Below are 23,047 nucleotides of genomic sequence, written 5' to 3'. Positions count from 1 at the left end.
TTTTAATTTCATTTATGTGTTTTGAGAGACAGAACAAGTGGCAGAAAGGGCAAGGGAGAAGAACAAGCAGATTCCCTGCTGAGTGTGGAGAGACACTCAGGACTCCTTCCCAGGACCCAGAGACCATGACTTGAGTGGAACTCAGATAGAGGCTTAACAGAATGAGCCACTCAGGCATGTGTGAAGCCACTTTCCTGCTGCGGGCAGGCAAGAACAGACTGGCCCCATGGGGACCGAGGCCAGCTGCGGACACGCTGCTAGGCAGGAAGCATGAGTGGAAAGAGCATGGGCAGGAGAGACTGTTCCGCAGAACTATCCACCATCCACGCACCCGTAGGGGAGCCATCGCATCAACAAACTCAAGTTCACCAAGCTCCAGACCTTGGGAAGGCCAACAGTGTTTGCGTTGGTTGCTTGGGTGCTTGCTTGCTTGCTTGGTTGGGTGGTTGGTTGGTTGGTTTTTCCAGAATACCTCTTTCTTCATTTACAGTGAGAAATAGATGTGCCAGCAGGTCAGGAGACAGATCTGTGCCGGCTCTCTCAATGTCCATGTCCCTTGAAAAGCCCAACTTTGCTCAGAGTTCGTGGTGACAGTTGTGTTTGGAGCGATGGGAACCAGAGACCCATCCAGGGACCACGAGGCTGAATTCCTCCTTTGCCTCCAGCGCCAGGGCTCTCTGGGATGGCTGGCTGGCTCTCTGGGTTTCTTTATGCTCTTGGATGACACAGCTCAGCAGTGGGGAGAAGCCGACCCCTCTTCGAGGATTTGATGGGAGCCACAGAGCCGCTATCCAGGAAACCCCAGGAAACACACAGCTCTGTGTTGGCTGGGCTGGATGGAAGAGCATGCCCTGTGTCCTACTCCATTTCCCTTCCCCCGGGGACACGGGAACGCTACATCTGCCAGCCTGCCATGGGGGTCAGCAGGAACCTGGACCTGGTTCTGGACAGGTCCTCCCTCTCCAGCTGATGGCACAGATGAAGGACACCCCTCCTGGGATCAGCCATCGAACCTCCCAGCAGGAACCTGGACCTGGTTCTGGACAGTGAGCTGATGGCACAGATGAAGGACACCCCTCCCGGGATCGGCCCTCGAACCTCCCTCCTATCTTCCAGGCGTCCTCTCTGTGCCCTGCTGGCCAGCGACAGAGGATCCAGGGCAGGGCTCCAGCCCTGGGGGATGGCAGGCAGGCAGAGGGAGGAGCCCAGGCCCCTGAGGGACCTTATGAACCCCAGCCTGTCTGCCCTGGGACAGGGCAACCCGTCTGCCCTGGGATGGGAGTGAGACATGTCTCATGGGAAGCCACGGGCCTCGAGGGATCTGTGTTACAGCTGTGAGGCTACCTTGACCAGTGTACCCAGGGGCCAGCCGTCCACAGACCCTGCTCTGCTGCTCCCTCACCGCTGTCTGTATCCAAACCAGGGGCATCCAGCCGGCTCAGTTGTTGCACACTTAGTAAACCTTTAGCACATTCCAGTTCCAGCTTCCTGATCGGACCCAGTCGCCCTGCTCCTAGGCTTTGCTCCCACATTGACACAGGCTCCCCTCATGGCAACTGACTTTCTCATACTGACAAGCTCTTGAGCCAACAGACTACACGAATCGCTGGGTGCCCTCCAGCATGTCACCAGACCAGCCTGTGTGCAGGGGCACTAACTCCCGCCCTGCCATCGCCATGAGTATCAGGGGAGCTTCCTGGAGCACAGATGCTGGCAGCCTCCACTCAGTCAGCAGATACACTGATCCCCAGGTGGTGACAAGGAGCTAAGGCTCTACTCCTTGCACAGTAGAGAAGCGTCTGCCCCTGGGTGAGTGTGAGCTTGTCCCCAGGTGTGCCCTGCCAGTGGGACCCCACCCTGCAGCCTCTACCCCTGCCAAGGACACATTCTTCCTCCTAAACCTCCAGCTGTGCTCCACCCCTACCCTGGATGGGGTGTTGAGGTGCCACAAGCAGCATGGCTGGTCTGGGCTACTCAGGAGCCACTCTGGAAATCGTGTCCCCACATTCTTGTCCCAGACTCTTGGGCACTTGTGGGGTTGGTTGGTTTCATGGAAAGGTTCCTCTGAGGAATGACAATCACGTGTCCATAGAATCAGAAGAGTTCTCTGGGGAAAGGGGAAGGAGAGGGTGGCAGGTAGGAGGTCCAGCAGTATCCCGGGATTGCCCCTCCAGGGCTTGCCCTGGGTCAAGAGCAGGGCAGGAAGCTCTTAAGTGCATTGCTCAAGAGTGGAGGAGGCTTAGGGGCTGGGGAGGCAGGGGAGGGGGCTCATTCTGGCTACCCTGAGCTGCCTCTCTTTCCACCCCCCAGCCCAGAGACATGGGGTCAGATGTGGACACTCCAAAGCCCCCTGCTTACAGGCCGCCAGGAGACCATGCCCATGGACTGACAGCAGGAAGAGAGAGGCAGCAGGAACCAGGCAGCAGGCAGGAGATGGTGGGTGGGCTGGGAGAGCGTCACTGCTCAGAAGAGGTAGGAATCAAAGCCCCTGGAGGGCTCTCCAGGACAAAGGCAAACACTGAGGTCCCTGGGCCTCCCATACACCCTGCCCCCACACACCAGGTATAAGGTATAAGGGTCCCCACCCAAGCAAGGTATCCAGGCTGTGCAGGTGACATGGCCGAGTCACACCTGCTGCTGTGGCTGCTGCTGCTCCCCACACTGTGTGGCCTGGGTGCTGGTGAGTCTCCCCATCCTCTCCTCACCTCCCCCTCACCTGGGTCCAGGTGTGGAGGAGACTTCCCGTCCATCTCCAGGTTTCCTGGGCTCTGGCTCTGAGCCAACCATTATCCCTACTTTGTGCAATATCCTCATTTCAAGATGAGGAAGCTGAGGTTCAGAGAGACTACTGGGCTTGTCTAAGGCCACACAGCTCCCAGGCACTGGTGCATGTGGAACCCTGCTGCCTCTGACTCCCGCACGTTTAAGGGCAGGTGCTCCTCGTAAAATTAGAATTGGGGTTTGGGTGAAGTCAGAGTGCCAGGAGTGGCTAAAGTTCCAAGGATGCTCTGCCCCAAACTGCAGCTGACTGGAGTGCCCCATCCCTGGCTTGTGCCCGGGGCCCCGCATTCTGGTGCCAAAACCTGGAGCAAGCACTGCAGTGCAGAGCCCTGGGTCACTGCCTACAGGAAGTCTGGGGCAATGCAAGAGCTGTGAGTACCACCCGTGGGTGCACTGGGACTGAAGGTCTGGTATAGAGGGTGTTGGGCAATCCTGACGGAATAAGCCCCCTTTAGGGAATGCGATGTGATGGATGATAAGAAAGGATGGGATGGGATGGGATGGGATGGGATGGGATGGGATGGGATGGGTTGGGATGGGATGGGATGGGCTAGGATAAGATGACATGGATGGGATGGGGTGGGATGGAGGCAGTTGCCTGTGCCTTGGAGCACTCTATCAGCCTCACACACTAGAGCTGGGAGCACACCCCCCATCCCACTCAAGTGCCCCACCTTGGGGCCCCCTCCCCAGGATGACCTCTGCCAGGAATGTCAGGACATCGTCCGCATCCTCACCAAGATGACCAAGGAGGCCATCTTCCAGGTAATGCCCAGATAATGGATGAAGTTTGGGGGCCAGGAGGTGGGGGACAGAATAGGGCACAGAGGTTAGCCCCATAAAGAGACCATCTCCAGGCCAAGAGTGAGGCCTGGATTTGCCTGGAGACTCCAGGAACCTCCCAGCTAGAAGAGGATCCTGGGAATGAGCTCAGCAACACAGCCAGAGATGGTCTCTCCCAACGGGGAGGATCCTCCCTATAGCCTACTGCTTCACTCCTTGGCGTTCTCTGAACTCTGGTGTCCTGGGAGAGGGTGGCCAGTCTGTCTGGTGGTAGCCATGCATCCAGGGACTCAGGCGGGATAGACCTCAGAGAGGCCAGCCTGACTGTCCCTTCTACAACCTCATTGTCTCCTCACTGTCTCCTAGGACATGGTGCGGAAGTTCCTGGAGCATGAGTGTGACGTTCTCCCCTTGAAGCTGCTCACGCCCCAGTGCCATCACATGCTTGGCACCTACTTCCCAGTGGTGGTCGACTACTTCCAAAGCCAGATTGTGAGGGCCCAGCAACCTCGCCTCCAAGCTGCCTCCCTGCACAGCCCCCATGTCCACCCACACCAGAGTTACCCCCACACAGCCCGACACACACACACACACACACACACACACCCCTACCCGTGACCAGTCCAGGAAGCACAGTGGCCCACAGCCAGGTGCCCCACAGCCCTACCTGCTCAGCTATACAGAGACGGCCCACACATGGGCTTACAAAACACCCGCCACACACCCCCACACCCTTCATATCGCATACACTCATTCACATACTCATACCACACACTCAGTCTCATGAAGAACCTACACCATCCCACACTCACATACAAACACACTCTCATACCCATGCTTGCTCTCATCCATTCTCACAGACATACATGCCTGTGCTCATTCACACACATTCCCAGACACCTGCCCAAAGACCCCATGGGGCTCCACCTCTGCCTTTTGGCTGCCCCCACCCTACCCTCACCACAGAACCCCAAATCACAGCCCCCATCTAGCCTGTTGCCCCCCATTCCAGGCCCAGAGCCGGTGGCTTTAGGGCAAGCCTTTGAGCCAGGCTAGGCAGGAATGGGTTCCCTCCCACATCCTGACCACCCCCTCACCCTGCATTGTGCCCTAGAACCCAAAGATCATCTGTAAGCACCTGGGCCTGTGCAGGCCTGGGCTTCCAGAGCCAGAGCAAGAGTCAGAGCTGTCAGATCCGCTGCTGGACAAGCTGATCCTCCCTGAGCTGCCTGGAGCCCTTCAGGTGACTGGACCTCATACACAGGTGACAGAGGTCCCCTGCCCCACTAGCCCCTCATACCCAAGAGAGGTGGGACTCCAAGACAGCTCAGGCCACTGCCAAGACCCATAGGCACCTACCCCAGAAAGGGCAGACCCAGAAAGGGGATAAGAAGCTCTAAGCAGGGCCTAAGGCAGGAAGGGTAAAAGGGAAGAGGAGGCAGGAGAGGCAGAGCCTGGAGGATGCCTTCTCCCAGTGCTCAGCCTGGCCTCACCTAAGGGGTGATTCTCTCCCTCAGGATCTCTCTGAGCAGCAGTTGCCCATCCCCCTCCCGTACTGCTGGCTCTGCAGGACTCTGATCAAGCGGATCCAAGCTATGATTCCCAAGGTGAGACATCCAGGAATAATGGAGCTCAGCAGGGACTTCCACAGTTCCACCCTCCCCTCCCCTTCCTCAAACCTCTGTCAGGGGCCAACTGGCTGCCCAAAATAGGAAGGAAGCCATCTGTGCATTGCCCCCACACAAGGGACCCTGGAGCTCAGGCTCAGGCCCCATGGGTGCCAGGCCTAGAGTTTATTCAACCATCATAAAGTCCTCACTATTAAATGCCAGGCATTGTGCCAGGCTCAAAGAACAAAAATGAACAAGACTTGGGTCTTGTCCACCGGCAGCTCATCATCAGATGGCACAGAATCCCAGTTGTCTCTTTAGAAAAGGTGCTTTAGTTTGTCAAAAGGAGAATTTCTGCAGATAGATTCCCCACCCCTGCCTGCACCAAACTTGGGAGTCTTTCAGACCTGTAGTGACCATTGCCCCAGACTCCCCTGAGCCCAAGGCTGCCCTGCCTTGACATGGGATACAACGTGGGGAGGCCCTGCCCCATCAGCCCTTCCATCTGGGGAGGCCACCCAGCCTCTCAGATGCCACCCAGCCCCTTGCAGGCCACCCAGCACTGAGAGCTCACAGCAGCAATGTCCTCACTTTCTGGAGTTGGTATTGTGGGGGGAGAGGGTTTTTTCACTGATAAGTTCAGAGCAGAGAATTAAAACAGCCAGTAAGAGGGTTGAGCTGGTTGGTCAAGGAGAGTCTCTGGGGAGTGGGGATTCAGAGGATGACGCCCTGGTGGACAAAGGACCATGATCAAGATGGGGCATGGCAAGCCTAAGGAACGGAGAGCCAGAGTGGCCGCGGCAGGCTGGCCAGGGCAGAGCGGTCAGAGCAGGGGACCGAGGGGCAGACACTGCCTGGCCATACAGAAATGTCTAAGCCAAGTTAGGAAACACTGGCTTCTATTCATTTAAGATTTTGTTTGTTTGTTTGTTTGTTTGTTTGTTTGTTTGTTTGTTTATTTATTTATTTATTTGTTTATTTATTTATTTATTTGAAAGAGAGCAGAGCGAGAGAGAGCATGAGCAGGAGTGACAGAGGGAGAAGCAGACTCCCTGCTGAGGAGAGAGCCTGATGCAGGGGCTCGATCCCAGGACCCTGAGGTCATGACCTGAGCCAAAATCAAGAGTTGGACACTCAACCAACTGAGCCACCGGGGCACCCCAACAAGGGAGGCTTTTAATGACAGAAGCCATCTTAGCATGTTTATATGCCGATGAGACTGGCCAGCAGATGGGAGAAGCAGTGAGGTGGGGAGAGAGGATAATGCAGGGAAGAGTACTTGAGAGGGTGGCGGCAGGGTTCCAGTGCATGAGTAGGCAGGCGGGCCTTGGACAGAGCAGGGACCACTCCTCTGTCATTGAAGCGGGCAGGTGACGCTGAGTGTGGGTTCTGACACAAGCAGGTGCAAGCATTTGGGGGATGTACCCATTTAGAAGGTAATGTGCCCCAGAGACAGACAGTTCACCATGTCCTACTCCCACCTCCACCTTCCCAGCACTGGGGGACAGCGGGGCCACAAGCAGGACTGGAGCCAAGGCCAGCCTATGGCATGCAGGTGCTTTAGACGTGTGGGTTGGATGAGTGAGGGAGTGAGCAAGAGTGCTTGCCACCTCTGCCTCTGTCCTTGTCCTTTAGCTTGGAGGTTAAGTTTGGAATCAGGGTAGCCTGGGGAAACTTCTCACTTCCCTCAAAGGCTCCTGAAACCAGGGACATGTTGGCTCCAGGAGCCACAGATGAAAGCCAACCCACCTTCAGGGAAATGTGGCAAGCCCTAGGTCTGCAGGGAGAAGACACAGGTCTGGTTCCACCTCTGCCCCAGGCCACTATGTGGCCTCGGTGATGCTCACCTTTGTGGTCTGGCTATGCTCCTTTCGGCAATTCCAGAGCCTTCGGACTTAGAGTTGGGATGGCAGCCTGGCTCCTGCACTCACTTAGTGACTCTGGCCAGGCCCCTCGGACTCTCTGATGCCCAGTGTCCTCATCTCTAAACAGCATAATCATTCTCCCTCCCAGAAGGGAACAGGGCAAAACTACAAACGCCTGCCAGTGCCGGGCACACAGTAGATCTTGCCAGGGAAGGTCCCACTCTGCCCTCTCTCCATACCCCCATCCCCAGGGTGTGCTGGCTGTGGCTGTGGGCCAGGTGTGCCACGTCGTACCCCTGGTGGTGGGCGGCATCTGCCAGTGTCTGGCCGAGCGCTACACTGTCCTGCTGCTGGACGCGCTGCTGGGCCGCATGCTGCCCCAGCTGGTCTGCGGCCTCGTCCTCCGGTGCTCCCACGAGGACAGCGCTGGGCCAGGTGAGCCTCCCGCACCCACCCCCCTCCACTACCCGCTCTCATCTGCCCCTCCCCCTGGCCTTGCACTGCCCTCTCCCTCTCCTGTCCCCCTGCACTGCACCAGTTTGGACAGACAAGAACTGGATACCTCTGCGGGGGAAGTCTTGACAGTTTTCTCTCTATTCCTCACAGCTCTGGCGTCTCTGCCCAGTGAATGGTCACCCCAAGAGTCCAAGTGCCAGCTCTGCATGTTTGTAACCACCCAAGCAGGGAACCACAGTGAGCAGGCCACGCCACAGGCAATACGCCAGGCCTGCCTCAGCTCCTGGCTGGACAGACAGAAGGTGAACCTGGGCAGGCACATGGGGAACCTGGGACACTGGGCCTGCCCACGGTGGAGGGCGGAGCCCAGGAAAGTCTTCCAGGTCAGAGACACACAGAGTGGTCTGACCCCTTGCCCATGGGGAACTCAAACAGACAAGACACAAACCAAAAAACATGGAACAATAACACAGGGTGAAACCTGCTAAGGTCAGGGGTCACCTTTGGACAAGAGCACGGGCTCCAGAGGACCTTCAGGCCTCCCTCACAACCAAAAAATAAAGCCCAGTTATCTATGAGGACACGAATAACACCAGGCCCACTGGAACTAGGGAGCGCCTGGCCTTCTCTCCAGGGTCCCCATCCTGTCTTCGCCCCATCCCTCCTCTCAATGTCACTCCTGGGGACAAATCCATCCATGGACAGGGCTGGCTTGAAGGTCCTAGGGTCCCAGGACTCAGGGGCCCTACAGTGAATTCCCTCCACAAAGCCCTGAGGCAAGCCACTGATGTCCTGCCCAGGAGGCAGCTTTCTGCATGGTACTCCCCAGCTCAATGACGTTTAGGGCTCCCCGGTGACTGCCACATCAGGTTACCAAGGCCAGATGAGTTTAAGATTTCTAGAACTGAAATTTGAGGAGAATGAGAAGGTGGAGGCTAAGATTTGGCCCATGCACCTGAGTTCCAATACCCTCCATCTCTGTTGTCTCTGGCTTTCCCAACAGAAACCCTCCACTTCAGCCTCTGCCAGCTGATTCACAGCCAGAGCTGCTCCGTGGGGGCGAGGGCTGGACCTCCCCCCGGTCAGGAGGGGGTGCTGGGGAGGGGCCGGGGTGGGTAGGTGGCAGAGTCCTGCAGCGGCCAGTGCCACCTCACGTGGTCTTTCTCCTTCCTCAGTGCGAGCAGTTTGTGGAGCAGCACATGCCTCGGCTGCAGACCCTAGCATCCGGGGGCAGGGATGCCCACACCACCTGCCAGGTACTCTCGCCCCCATAGCAGTGCTAGGACTTTCCTCAGCTCCCCAAGCCCCCACCCTTTCTGGTGCATGATCATCAGAGGCCCTGCTCCTCTGGTCCAGGGCAACCCCAGAGGTGCAGGCCCAGGATGGCAAGGGTCCTCTGATTCTACTTAACATGGGTCAGGGAAAAGCCACAAAAGAATGATCAAGGAGACATAAAGGAAAGTAGGGGGCAGTTTTAAGGAGTGTGGTTTGATGCTCATTATGGAATGGGGCTTGTTCATTGAGCAGCATGTGCTGCAAAGTGGGTGTTCTGGAGTGAGCCTCCTGCCTCCTTGGGCTCTGAACCTAGAAGGCCCATAGCTCAGGAGTGCCTCAGGAGGTCTACAAGGTCACACCAAGAGTACCCATCAGGTGGCAGGTGAGGTGAAAGCAGCCCCTTCCAGCAGAAGCTTCCTGTCTGCCCTCTGAGCTGGGAATGGGGAACAGGGTGCGAGGCCTCAGGCCTTAATGCTGTCCTTATGGCAGGCCTTGGGGGCGTGTAGGACCACGTTCAGTCCTCTCCAGTGTATCCACATTCCTCACTTCTGACAAGGACTCAAAGCCATGCCAGGTGAGTCTAGGCTCCCAGTTGAGGGGAATAAGAGGTGGATGGGTCCTGCACCAACACCAACAGGGGGCCCTGTGTTCCCCAAGCAAGAAGAGGTCATCACTGCTGCTAGCTATCCCATCTTCCCCCATAGGCCACAACTCAAAGCTCCTGGGATCCTGACAGCACCATCTCAAGAATGGCCTCTCTCACTCCCTCTCCTCAGAATCCCGCCACCCCCCACCCCACCCCCACCCCTGTGCTAGGCCCAGCTCCCACCTCCCTTGCCCTGCCCCCAGCCTCAGGGGGATCTCAGCTGATCTTCAGGATTTGATGTACCCAGGCCAACCTGTCCTGAAGTTCGGGGGAGACCAGACTTTGCTGCACAATGATGCTGTCCCCTTGGAAGCCAGGAACCCCAACATCATCTGACTCCTTCTTCCTGAGACACATTTCTCTCTTCCTGGCTGTCATCGTCTAAGTCAGAAATAGTACCTTAGGATGGAGCAGTAGTCAGATGCAGCCTCTGTGACCAGCGGCCTCGGGGCAGGGAAACAACCCTGAGAGGAACAGACATAGCAATTGTGGGCCAGAAGAATCCCTGAAAGCAAACTTGGCCCACTTCACCATTTGCTCAGAGCCATCTCCTAACATGGTGGTCACATTCATCCTGTTCACTCATTTTTTTAAAATGTAGTGGGTACCTATGGAATGGCCACGTTTTAGGGGCAAGGTCTATTAACAGCTGTGAATAAAACAATGAACCCCGTGCCCCCCTGGAGCTCAGGCCCCAGGTCCAACTCTTCTACCTGAGTGGGGAAGCCCAGGCCTGCTCCTGAATCTCCCTAGAATTGCAAGCCCCTGTGGGAGGCAGTCAGGGGGGAAGTGTCCGCCCTCAGACCTATCCCACAGGGACCAAATTAACACTTTCCCTCTACCCTGATGACAGCTAGGGGAACCCAGGGGCTGGGGAGCTGCCCAGGAGACCAAGGCAGTCTCCTTTCCCCAGCTCCTAGGGCTTCCAGCACCAGAAGATCTGGGCCTTCCATCCCTGTTGAAACAGGAAAAGCAATGGATTGGCCCAGAAGGCCCGGGCTCTGGTTCCAACTCTGTCATCAACTGACCATGGGTCCCCAGCCAAGATAATGTTGCCCCCTCTCTGGCTCTCATTCTCCTCAGCAGCAAAGTGGGGATCAAATACGGTGGTTTCTGGGATTCTTGGCATCTTTCACATGACAAGTCTCCTCCTCAAGCTCCCTTGCCCTCTGCCCACACTGGGAAGAAGCCTTCACTCCCACGGTCACCTTTCCCACCTCCTTCAAGCTGATGGGCCACAAGCCCAGAGGTTGTAACCTCATTCCTGTTATTATTCTCACCCCTCCTATCTCTAACCACAGCCCAAACCAGAGCCACTTCCTTGTGAGGTGCAGCCAAGGCAGCACCCTCTGGAGGAGATCCGCAAAAGGGGACTTCCGGCCTGATAACTTCCGGCCAGAACTCACACCCAACTGGAGCCAGCCCAGCTCCCGTTAACCCCCCAGGGCTGGGTCTAGGGAACTAACTCATCAGCCACATGGCCATTCCCTGGCTTGACTCACTTTCATCTCCACGTGCATAAGACATTAGCTTTTACAGTTATTTTGCTAATACTTTCATAAAACTTAAATTCAGGAGAATAAAAAACGGGACCATGAAATACCGTAGAAGATAGATATATGAAGGCAAACTTTTCTTTAAAAAAATCAGGACATGCCTGACGTGTCAAGAACAGACACAGCAGGGCTCAAGCAGGGTCAGGAGATGATTGGACAAACTTTCACATCTGAAATGTTCTGCTGCGTATAAGCTATCACTTTAAGATGTAAAAAAGGGTTTTCTTTTTATCTTTTTATAAGGCGAGCTTCCAAGTTTTGGTCGAAATTCCATGTGATTCCATTTCTGCTATAGCTTATCTCTTCAAAATTCAGTTGGGGCACACACTAAAAATTAGTTCCTGTGTAATCCAATGCCTGTAACAATACTAATAAAAACCCATTGCTTCATAATAAAAGGAAAAAAGGCAATCATTTAAAATGTCCCTGAACTCATGGCTGGACCAGGCAGGAACATCACTCTCCTCCTTAGGAGAAAAGTAGGCACCCCCATTGCCTCTCCCTCTGATAACTGCTTCTGGCACAGCCCCTGCCTCTCACCCTCCCCTCTCCCAAAGAGCCCATTCACTGTGATGAGATGAGGTGGTTAGGGTACCAAAAAAATCAAAATATACAATGAAAACAACAACAACAAAATTAAATAAACCTTTAACTTTAAAGACTGCAGTGCCTGGAAATGTCCCTTTATTTACAAAAGAACTTTTGTTTACTATATGTCTTATTATGAAAGAAATACGTGTTTATTACAGAAAATTCAGAAACTGCAGATCAAAAAGAAGAGGAAATCACCCACAATCCTACCAATCTCAGGAGAGGACTAGAGCACACTTTGGCATTGAGCTACAGACATTTCCAATCCATTTCCCCACATCTCCACCATTCAAGCTCCAGGGGGATACTTTCTATACAACGTGCTCTTGCAGAAAGGATGTTGTACACAAATCCTTAGCCTCTGCATTTGAACATTTAAGTGGATTTTTGTAAATCTATAGCAGACTCTTGTCTTGGAAACCATTATTTCGGGATCCCTGGGTGGCGCAGCGGTTTGGCGCCTGCCTTTGGCCCAGGGCGCGATCCTGGAGACCCGGGATCGAATCCCACATCAGGCTCCCGGTGCATGGAGCCTGCTTCTCCCTCCGCCTGTGTCTCTGCCTCTCTCTCTCTCTCTGTGACTATCATAAATAAATAAAAAAAAAAAAAAAAGGAAACCATTATTTCAATTGTAAGATCAAAATCCCTGAGAGAAAAGTGTTTTAAATTTTTTAAAAACTTGGGGAGCCTTGGTGGCTTAGTGGTTGAGCATCTGTCTTTGGGGTTCATATTGGACTCCGCACGGGGAGCCTGCTTCTCCCTCTGCCTATGTCTCTGCCTCTCTCTGTGTTTCTCATGAATAAATAAATAAAACCCTTTTTTAAAAAATTTTTGTTTTCACTTGGCTGGGAAAATGACGAGACAGAGCCTGGGGTGAGGCAAGCATGGAGATGAGTTCCTGAGGATGGAAGAGAAGCTTTCATTCAACAGGAGTCAAGAAGGGACCAGCTGGTGTGACGAGAGAACTGCAGGAAGTGGCTATGGCTGACACTCAGGGGGTCCCTGAGACATGCCCAGCATGGTGGAAAGGAAAAGCCCCAGGAGGTGTGACGGCCTAAGAGCAGAGAGGACTTATTCTTCACTTTTCAGGGCATGAGGAGAATACAAGTCCCTTAGAGATGGCAGCATGACATCAGAAAGAGTGCAAAAAATAGCCTTAACAAGGGACTTAGCAGACAGGCCTGGGGACAGCCTCAGAGAGTGCCCCCTGCATGATGCAGAAGAGCAACCACACCCTCATGGCCCAAGAGGCCATCAGAATCAGCTCTGGACAAAACGATGGGCCTGTAAAAGCCCATGCCTGGGGACAAAGCACTGACAGATTTCATGGATCTTGAGAGAAGCAGAAGTCAGACATGATAGCCCATCCCGGCACAAGGAGATGGTACACCTGGAGGACCACGGAGAGCACAGTCACCAATACCTCTCCTCATGATGGGGCACTTTGTAAATTAATCCCAGAGAAAAAGGAAGTAGGATCCAGTTGTTAGTAACCCAAGGAGGGCTGAGTATGAAAAGAAGGGGCTGGGTACCTGGGTGGCTCAGTCAGTTGAGCAATCAACTCTTGGTTTCAGCTCAGGTCATGATCTCAAGGTCCTGAGATCAAGCCCCAAGTCAGGCTCCGTGCTGGGCAGGGAGCCTGCCTGGGATTCTCTCTCTCTCTCTTTCATAAATAAATAAAATGTTTTTTAAAAAATAAAAATAAAATGTTTTTGAAAAATAAATTAAAAATATAAACAAAAAAGGGCTCACTTTCAAATGGAAGAACTGTATTTGAGGGCTTAAGAGCCAAAATGAGTTCAATTATAAAACAATAGAGACAGTTATTTTCATGTCCCCCTGATTAATGACTGAGATTTAAAATTCACAACACAGGGAATCCCTGGGTGGCTCAGCGGTTTCATGCCTGGCTTTGGCCCAGGGCATGATCCTGGAGTCCTGGGATCGAGTCCCACATTGGGCTCCCTGCACAGAACCTGCTTCTCTCTTTCTCTGTCTTTCATGAATAAATAAATAAAAGCTTTTAAAAAATAAAAAAAATTTCACAACACAATCATTATAACATTTTTTTTAAAAGATTTATTTATTTATTCATTCAGAGAGAGAGACAGGCAGAGACACAGGCAGAGGGAGAAGCGGGCTCCACGCAGGGAGCCCGACATGGGACTCGATCCAGTGTCTCCAGGATCACGCCCTGGGCTGCAGGCAGCACTAAACCGCTGTGCCACTGGGGCTGCCCTTTTATAACATTTTATTACAGATAATTCTAAACTTTTTCTGCACATATACAAAAATAAATATAACAGGGGTTTTTCTTTACATTCTATTTATCTATTCAAAAGAGAGAGGGGCCAAGGGAGAGAGCAGGATCCCCTCTGAGCAGGGATCCTGATGGGGGTGCTCAATCCACGACCCTGGAATCATGACCTGAGCTGAAGGCAGATGCTTAACTGATTGAATCACCCAGGCGCCCTTAGATGTAACAGATTTATAAAAATGGAAAAATCCTATACATGCTGCTTTGTAAATTGAACAACTGCTTTGTTCATTTAAAAATAATCTTCCCGGGATCCCTGGGTGGCGCAGTGGTTTGGTGCCTGCCTTTGGCCCAGGGCACGATCCTGGGGACCCGGGATCGAATCCCGCGTCGGGCTCCCGGTGCATGGAGCCTGCTTCTCCCTCTGCCTGTGCCTGTGTCTCTGCCTCTCTCTCTCTGTGACTATCATAAAAAAATAAAATAAAATAAAATAAATAAAAATAATAAAAATAAAAATAATCTTCCCAAGGGTGCCTGGGTGGCTCAGCTGAGTGGCGGGCTATTGATTTCAATTCAGGTGGTGATCTCATGGGTTCTGGGATCAAGCCCCATCTCTCTGAACTCAGGGAGTCTGCTTCGGATTTCTTCTTTCCCTCTCCCTCTGCCCTTCACCCTGCTTTTCCTGCTTGCTGAAGGCAGATGCTTAACCAACTGAGCCACCCTGGCATCCTGAGGTATTATTTTTCTTACCAGTAAAAATACATTAGTTATATTCATTTCTTTACTGTCCTGTATATTGCAAAATTCATCGTCATATGTCTTTTACCTTTAGGTTGTGCTTTCCATGTATCTGTTTTTTCCTTTGTGATATCTGGCTAAAAAAAAAAAACATTAATTTCACTTCTTTTTCATGTGTGGGTCAGATCAGCCGAAGCTCAGTGCTCCAAAAGCAGAAGCATATACTGAGATCACAGCCATAGCGACACATGACCCCAGTTCAGACAGCAGTGGTGGAAGCAAGCCACATGTCACCCACAAAGGTCCTAAAGCTTCTGCACACATGACAGGCAGCTCTGAGCAATGTACCCAACCGTTCAGACAATAGTATCTATTGTCAACATCTTGAGCATGTTTAAAGAGACAAAATTGGGATGCCTTGGTGGCTCAGTCAGTTAAACATCTGTCTTCAGCTCAGGTCATGAACTAAGGGTCCTGGGATGGAGCCCCATGTCGGGCTCCCCTGCTTCTCCCACTCCCTCTGCCTCTCCCCTGCCCTTGCTAATGTTCTCTCTCTCAAATAAATAAAATCTTAAAAAGAAAAAAAAGGGCAGACAAAAATCATGTGTGCAAAAGGACACAGAGAACACAGAGTTAGCACTATATCATTTGCTCAATGAGCATTAGCAACTGACTCTTAAGTGCCAAGCATTTTCCTAAGGTTAGGACCAAAACAAACAGTTTCTATCTGCCCTTTTGAAACTTATAGTTGGGAAGACAAGCATTAATCATAGAATCACAGAGGGGAAAAAAAGAATACCTCAGGTGTGGTACATGCTATCACTCAGAGACACACATGGTACTGAGGTATGAGAGGTCAGAGGGGTGAAAGAAGAGCAAGTTAAAGGGGAGAGAGCATCCCTAGCAGAGGAAGCAGATAGCACAAAGGCCTGCATCTTGTGGCACATCCAAGCAATGGAACGAAGGACAGTGGGCCTGGGATTGAGGACCAGTAGAAACTTCCCAGAATGTGAGGCTGAGAAGCTAAGGGATTTCCATCTAAGCCAAGAATGAGGAGATCCCTGGGTGGCGCAGCGGTTTGGCGCCTGCCTTTGGCCCAGGGCGCGATCCTGGAGACCGGGATCGAATCCTACGTCGGGCTCCCGGTGCATGGAGCCTGCTTCTCCCTCTGCCTATGTCTCTGCCTCTCTCTCTCTGTGTGACTATCATAAATAAATAAAAATTTAAAAAAAAAGAGCCAAGAAAGTGTCTTTAGTGGGAGACTGGGGTGTGAGGGAGAAATAACTTGGTTAGGTGTGTATTTTAATGGATTGGTCTGGCCAAAGTGTGAATGGATTGGAGGAAAGAGTCAAGGGACAGGGAGAGGAGACCTGTCAGGAGACCACTAAACAGAAATCAGTAACAGCTTAGACTAGAATGACAGTGGCAGAGGGTCTGTGCAGAAATCACATGGATTCTGGAGAACTTCAGACTATCATAAACTCAATCAGATGGTGACTCCAACTGAAGCTGTTGTCCCAGATGTAATGTCTTTACTGATAATAACAGCAAGGCCCTGGTCCTTGGCATGCAGCTTTAGCTTCTTTTTCTCCAAACCAATTGATACAAATCACCAGAAATAGTTTGCTTTTATCTGGCAGGGCCAACAGCACACTGTCACACTGTTGCCTCACAATGACATCAACTCTCCTCTGCCATAATACCATTCACACATCTTGATCATCTTGACATTCCATTAAACATCACACTAGTCCTCTACACTGATGACATTATGATGATACTATCCAATGAGCAGGAAGTGACAAGTACTTTTTTTTTTAAGATGTTATTTATTTGAGAGAGAGGAGAGAGTGTGTGAGCAAAGGGAGGAGCAGGAGGAAGGACAGGAACAGGCAGACTTCCTGAAGACCATGGAGCCTGATGTGGGGTTCTACCCCAGGTCCCCAAGATCACAACCCAAGCCCAAAGGCCAGATAGTCAACCGACTGAGCCACCCAGGCACTCTGTCACAAGTACTTTAGATGTCTTAGTAAGACAAACAAGAGGGTAGAATTTAACCCTAAAACAATTCAGGAGCCTGCCACCTTAGAAGTTTCTGGGGGTCTACAGTGTAGTCTACAGTTATGTCAAGATATCTGTGAAAAACAAGCTACTGTACCTCATATCACCTACCACCCCACCACCACCACCACCACCACCACCACCCTACCATCTCCCCCACCTGCTTGGGCAGGTCCAAAGAAAAAAGGCACAACATACAATAGGCTTTTTTGGCTTTGGAGACAACATATACCACATTTGAGTGTGCTGCTTTAACCCAACTAGAGACAGCTATAGAGCTACTACTTTCAAAGGGAGGCAAGGACAAGAAGTTTCCATAGATGTTTAAGCAGCAGAATAGATTGCTCTTCCACTTGCACCTGATGATCCAGGATGGCCAAGATTTTGAAGTGTCCTTAGCAAATAGGAACACTGCATGGAACCTCTGGCAAGAACCAACAGGAGAATCACAGTGCAGAATTTCAGGATTCTGGAACAAGCCGACGCCCTCATCTTCTTTTTTTTTTTTTTTTTTTTTAATATTTATTTATTCAGAGAGAGAGAGAGAGAGAGAGGCAGAGGGAGAAGCAGGCTCCATGCAGGGAGCCCAACGTGGGACTCGATCCTGAGTCTCCAGGATCACACCCCTGGGCTGTAGGCGGCACTACACCGCTGTGCCACTGGGGCTGCCCTCATCTTCTGCAGATACCTATTCTTCTGAGAAATAGCTTCTGGTTGGCTAGTGGGCCATAGCAGACTGACCATCTAAACGTAAGCTATCCGGTGACTATGCAAACTGAATCTCCACTCATGAACCTGCTATTGTCTGACTCAACTAGCCATAAAGTTGGCCATGTGCGGCTGCAAGCTATCATTAAATGGGTAGTGTATTGGGCCAATCTCAGGTCTAAAAGGCACAATAAGTTACATGAGCAGGTGGCTCACATTCCTCGACACCAACTCCAGTTGTGTTGCTTCCTAGGGAGTTCCTTCAGACCAGTTGACCAAGAAGACAAAACTCAGGCTGAGTTATAGATATATTTGCATAAAATGCAGGTACACCCTGCAAGTGGACAGCTGTAGCACTTTATCCTCACTCAGAGTGACACTGAAGACAGTAGAAAAGGAAAATCCTCTAGTGGGCCTAACTGCAAACAGTTAGGCAATAGACAACAGTCTATTGGGTTGTTTACTGTATTTGGAGTGTGAGATGGCCAGAAGTACAGATTTCAACTAATTCATGGGCAGTTGCCAATGGTTTGGCTGGATGGTCAGGGATTCAGAATGAACAGGATTGTAAAACTAGTGAAAAGGAAGTCTGGGCACGAGATATAAGGAAAACTCTAGAACAGAATGGAATAGAATAGAATAGAATAGAATAGAATAGAATAGAATAGAATAGAATAGAAGAATAAATATAAATGTATATAATATGCTACACTATATCCTACATATATACTACATATATCATAGAAATAAAATATATATACTATGAAAATAATTATTTTGCATATGAATGCCCCCCAAAAGTCATCTGCTGCAGAGGCGACTCTTAATAAGGTTTACACAAATGACGTGACCTATGGAATGTCAGCCAGCAGCCTCTTTCTCCAGTGCTTACTCAATGAGCTCATGAGCCATGGTGGCAGCAATCGAGGCTATGCATGGGCTCCACAACCCAGGCTTTGCCATCTTGATCTGAGTAGAACTTCTGCCAAATATCTAATTTACTGACAGCAGGAATTAACAGTTAGTCCCCACTACTCCTTATGGGCAGCAGCCAGCTACCTGGTGCAGGCTGATTATATCTTCTATTACGGAGGCAGAGATCTGTCCTCAGAGGAATAGAAACACATTCTGGATATGCATTTGCCTTCCCTACCCATGTTTCTAGCAGCACCACCAACCGTGGATTCTCAGAATGCCTTATCAACTATCATGGCATTCCATGCCGCATTGCATCTGGTGAGGCAACACTTTTCACAGCAAAGGAAGTGCAGCAATGAGCTCATGCTCATAGATTTCACTGGTCTTAACACATACACCATCACCTGGAAGGAGCTAGTCTCACTAAAAGGTAGAAAGGCTTACTGAAAACTCAGTTACAGTACCAGTTGGTGCTCATTTTATAGGCTACAGTATGCTCTGAATCGGAGAACATTATATGTGCTTTCTCTCCTATTACAATACATGGGTCTAAAAAAACGAGTGGATATTGATGTGACTTTTATTACACTTAGTAACTTTGCAGAATTTTGACTTCTGTTCTAGCAACCTTAACCTTTGCTTGTTTAGAGGTCTTAGTTCCCAAGAGTGAAGGTTTCCACCCAGGAAACATGGTTCCACTCAATTAGACTACCACATGGACATTTTGGGCTCCTTATGCTACTAAATCAAGAGGGCGGGGGTGGGTGGGTAGTAGGGTATGGAGTGTCATCTACTTGACAGAGTAATGCTGATTATCAGCATTGAAATTGGGTCGCTGTTATAAATAAATGCAGGCAAGATGGACTATATCCAGTAGTAAAGGTTAATGGAAAACTATAGCAACACAAGGAGGGTGGGGAGTAGGATTAAGGAGTTAGGTCTTTAGGGATTGAAGATTTGGGTTACCCTACCAGGTATAGAACCGCAACTAGCTGAAGCTCTAACTAAGGGCAGACTAAACCCAGAAGGGGCAGCAGAAGAAGCACAGACATCAGTTGCAGCCTTTTGCCCTATCACAGAAATATGGATTGTATTCTCTACTTGCTTATTACATATAATGATAATTTGTGTATGTTTGTGCTTACACGGCCGCCCAGGAGATGGGCTGGGGGCTGCATCACCGCTCAAGGACCCCTCGGAGGGACCCCAGCCTCCCTGGGGGCAGTGTGGGCACTCTGGCTTCCTCTGGGCTGCTTGGGGTCTCACCAGCAGGAGTGCAGGCGGGCAGGCCAGTCATCCCAGCACCTCAGCCCCGAGCCCCGGGAGCCCCGGTCTACATGTGCTTTCACTCCCTCAGCCTGCAAGGGTCAGATTTGCCATCAAAACAACAACCTCTACTGTTTTCTTTTGTATTTTGATAAACACTGAAGAAGCTGGAACTGTTCAACTTTATCTTGGGGAAGTTCTCAGAACTGGTTTATTTGGTGTCGTGGAACCTCTTACTGCTTTCAATACACGATTAGTAATCAAAAAAAAAAAAAATGTTATGTTAAGCATTTTTCTCTCTCTTCTTCCTACTTTCACTTTATATAGAACTCGTTGGAAGTTCACTTTACAACTTAGTCTTTAGATGATAGAATATTCAGTGGGACTAAGTGGATTTGAGAAGTAATCAACACAGCCATCAGTGGATACAGGACTCTTGGGACATGTCATTTTGGGAAAGGTTGAAAAGGTGTTCACTTGTAAGAAGGGTAGCAAGCTTCTTGTTAGGCAGAAATACAGAGCTATTTTCTTTGTTGCTGTTGTACAGAATTCAAATAAATGTGCAGAAGAGTGTCTATGGAAGCTGAGTCATCAAGGGATGGTCTGTGCCTCACAACTCCACAAATTATCCTTTCCACCTGCTCTGGGAAAATGGATTTGGGTCCTTTAGATTTTTCTTTGCCAGCTGCCATGGAGGCTTTGTCCAAAGAGGGTGCTGGAGACACACTGCAGGAAGACAGGGCTTCTTCGCATCCAGTTCCCTGTGCTCACTTGAAGGAAACATGCAGCTTTCTCTGGCGCCAGGCTCCTACATGCCTCACAGATTCCCCGGTGCCTGGTTCCTGCAGAGCTTACAGATGCTCTGGGGGCTCCTCTCCTCCCCAGGCAGTTTGGAAGCAAAGATAACTCCCCATAAACAGCGTTTCCTGACACATTAGAGACCACGGATGGGTTTCAGGGGTCAGACTTTCAGCGAGGTCTGGATCTCAGCCTTAGACACCATCTCAGCCCTAGGGGTGATAGCTGTTCCTTACACCTGCTGTTCCTACAATTCTTTCGAGTTCTTTTATACCAGTCAATCCCTTGTGACTCCAATCCTGTTACAGTTAATAATTCTTGAAATTAAGTTTTCCCTGATCAAATTACTGTATGGTTTCTCTTTTAACTGGACCTGGACTAGGCTGGCACTAGCTTAGCCTAGACAATGGGAGGGGATTAAAGTATGGAGATTCAAGAGACACTTAAAATGTGAAATTGACAGGACTTGGTAATAGATTAGATGAGGGAAGTGGGGGTGGGGAAAGAAGGATTCTGGCATAAATTTCCAAATTATTAACAGGATGAAGGTGGAACCCTACACCTCTATAGAAACCACTGGAAAAGGGCCAAGTTTGAGAAGAAAATTCACAAGCTCAGTTTTGAACAATGTTGGGTTTGAACTGAGTTTAAGACACCCAAAATATATTAAATAGGCAGCTGGCTCTAAAGTTCAAGAACGTAGAGAAGTCTAGGATCCAGACAGAAGCCATCTCCCTCAAGGGGACAGGTGAAGCCATGGACATATTTTAAATGGCCCAAGGAGGAAGCACACTGAGGAGAGGGCCTAGCAGTCCTGAGGAATCTCAAGCTTTAACAGCTGGAGAGGAAGAGGGGTCAGCAAAGGACATACTGAAGCTGTCAAAGAGGTAAAGGAAAATAGGGATGCCCCAGGGACAGCACTGACTCCCAGAAGTAAGGGTGGCAGCCACAGACATGCAGGGCTCCTACCTTTAGGAGAACTTGCTGTGGTTGACTGGCTGCCACCAGCCACTATATCCAGATATCTCACATTTTCAGCTCTGCTACAGTGCTTGGGCTGAGGTCATACTTTCTCCAGGCCGGTCTTAATATCAAGGACTGAACTTGAAGAAAGCCATTTCTGTTTGACTCTTCTGACTGGCAACCTTTGCTCTGGGCTCCCTGCTGGCCGGGCTGAGACTTTCTCAGAACTGTGCTGTAGTCAGATGTCCCTCCTGCTTATCTTCCCTCCCTTTTCCCTCACAGAGTCCTGCACCTAAGGCTGAAATAGCCCATCTTCGCACTTCTAGTTAAGCACAGGAATGTATTGCTTTAGTCAGATATTTTGTTACCAATAGAGACAAAATACATCCCAAATGACACACCACCCACATGCTGACAATAGCCTAAGGGAAGGATATAAAACAAGAGGCTGTTTAAAAACAGGAAAACATTTAATCCATTCCAAAAAACACAGCAGGAAATGAAGAGAGCCACACCAAAAAATTTCTATGATGGCAGAAGAATATTACTGGATTCCTAGAATCCTGAGGCTGTGATGTGCAGAAGACATTATCTTGTCCTTTGGATATTTCCAGATGCCCAGAAAAAAATTACACACATATGTAAAAGAGTTCTGGCCTGCTAAAACTAGAGGGGAGCTAGATACGAAGGAGAAGGGGGCATCAGTCTATAATCAACGGATCAAAGAACAGCTGGGGGACAGTGCAGACCCATCCTAGGCAGGTGGGCCCCTCTGATGTCCTGGTGTGAACCCAAATCCACAAAACAGGCTGGCTCCAGGAATGTGCCAATCAGCCTATGTTCAGCTACAGCCTTGGTATTATTACATCTTCAGCCAAAGCCACTGGGAGCAAAGCCCTAAACTTCTCCTTCAAGCCCCCTGCTGGTTGGTTTCATCATTATCTCGCCTCTTCCAAATCTGTAAGAAATGAATACAACAGGCAGGTAGGAGCTGGCATTCAACCCACACACATTTATCAAATACCTCTTCCACCCTAGGCGAGGGACAGCCTGTCACTCCACATCCATATTTGCATGTCCTCCGAAACTAACTCAATCATCTTTCAGAAAATTCTCTTTTGCTTTTTATTTTTCTACCCATCCCCCTTCTCTTTACTTTCCATGCCAAACTCACTTTCTAAAAAAGAACTCATAGTTAAGCTTATTCTCATAGACAAAGTCACTAAAGAAAAAGCTATCTTGGGATGCCTGGTGGCTCAGCAGCTAAGTGTCTGCCTCTGGCTCAGGGCATGATCCCGGGATCGAGTTCCACATCGAGCTCCCTGCATGGAGCCTGCTTCTCCCTCTGCCTTTGTCTCTGACTCCCTCTCTCTGTGTCTCTCATGAATAAATAAACAAAATCTTTAAAAAAAAAAAAAAAAAAGGAGATTTTATTTAATCCATTAAGCAGATGTAAAACAGAACATTTTTAAGAGGTGCAGTCTCTTTGAAAAATGGATCAAACTTAAATTCAACATATTCAGAATGTCTGTAAACAAACTTATTGCATGACAAGACAAAACAAAGCAATAGCTTTTTCTTAGTCTCTGTCTTCCTTGTTTGCCAGGTACCAGACAGTTATAAAAAGTAGAGATACTCTGTTCCATGAGCTCTCGATAGAGAAGATATTAAAATAATAAGGTTGGTACTCTGGTAAAGACATGCAGAAAATGCTGTGGGGTCATAAAGAGTGCTAACTTGGCCTGGGATGCTGGGGAAAGCTTCAGAGTCAACTT

General features: G+C 50.1%; 2 protein-coding genes across 14 annotated transcripts in view; one reads left to right on the top strand and one right to left on the bottom strand.

Annotated features, from left to right (window-relative positions):
- The first annotated feature begins 2,126 nt into the window (after nt 1-2,126).
- SFTPB (surfactant protein B) lies at nt 2,127-12,391 on the top strand. 12 transcript variants are annotated; one of them, XM_072767065.1, is made up of 11 exons: nt 2,127-2,680; nt 3,025-3,152; nt 3,475-3,546; nt 3,931-4,056; nt 4,679-4,828; nt 5,082-5,171; nt 7,291-7,474; nt 7,646-7,797; nt 8,671-8,751; nt 9,260-9,344; nt 9,664-11,634. In XM_072767065.1, exons 1-10 carry the CDS (start codon nt 2,617-2,619, stop codon nt 9,320-9,322), a joined length of 1,110 nt encoding a protein of 369 aa, XP_072623166.1. In that variant the 5' UTR covers nt 2,127-2,616; the 3' UTR covers nt 9,323-9,344; nt 9,664-11,634. The 12 variants fall into 12 exon arrangements, with proteins under 12 accessions (XP_072623166.1, XP_072623167.1, XP_072623169.1 ...); XM_072767066.1 differs by having other exon boundaries at nt 2,242-2,680; nt 9,475-11,634; XM_072767068.1 differs by having other exon boundaries at nt 2,395-2,680; nt 4,679-4,807; nt 9,475-11,634.
- Nucleotides 12,392-21,723: 9,332 nt separating this feature from the next.
- USP39 (ubiquitin specific peptidase 39) overlaps nt 21,724-23,047 on the bottom strand; it is a 34,880-nt gene continuing 33,556 nt past the window's right edge. For both annotated transcript variants that reach the window (XM_025994410.2, XM_072767063.1), the window contains exon 13: nt 21,724-22,230. In XM_025994410.2, coding sequence (XP_025850195.1) covers nt 22,183-22,230 — 48 coding nt within the window. In that variant the 3' untranslated portion in view covers nt 21,724-22,182. The remainder of the gene's footprint in view (nt 22,231-23,047) is intronic.

Source organism: Vulpes vulpes, chromosome 8, assembly GCF_048418805.1.
Source record: "Vulpes vulpes isolate BD-2025 chromosome 8, VulVul3, whole genome shotgun sequence".
NCBI classification, from domain to species: Eukaryota; Metazoa; Chordata; class Mammalia; order Carnivora; family Canidae; genus Vulpes; species Vulpes vulpes.
The sequence above is the reverse complement of the archived record's forward strand: the minus strand, read 5'-3'. Positions and strand labels throughout refer to the sequence as shown.

Bases quoted from the DNA above. Each gene is read 5' to 3' on its own strand.
- SFTPB (XM_025994718.2), top strand. From the start codon at position 2,617: ATGGCCGAGTCACACCTGCTGCTGTGGCTGCTGCTGCTCCCCACACTG. The intron at 5,172-7,290 runs GTGAGACATCCA...CCCCATCCCCAG, and splicing joins TCCAAGCTATGATTCCCAAG to GGTGTGCTGGCTGTGGCTGT. The intron at 7,798-8,670 runs GTGAACCTGGGC...CTCCTTCCTCAG, and splicing joins CCTGGCTGGACAGACAGAAG to TGCGAGCAGTTTGTGGAGCA.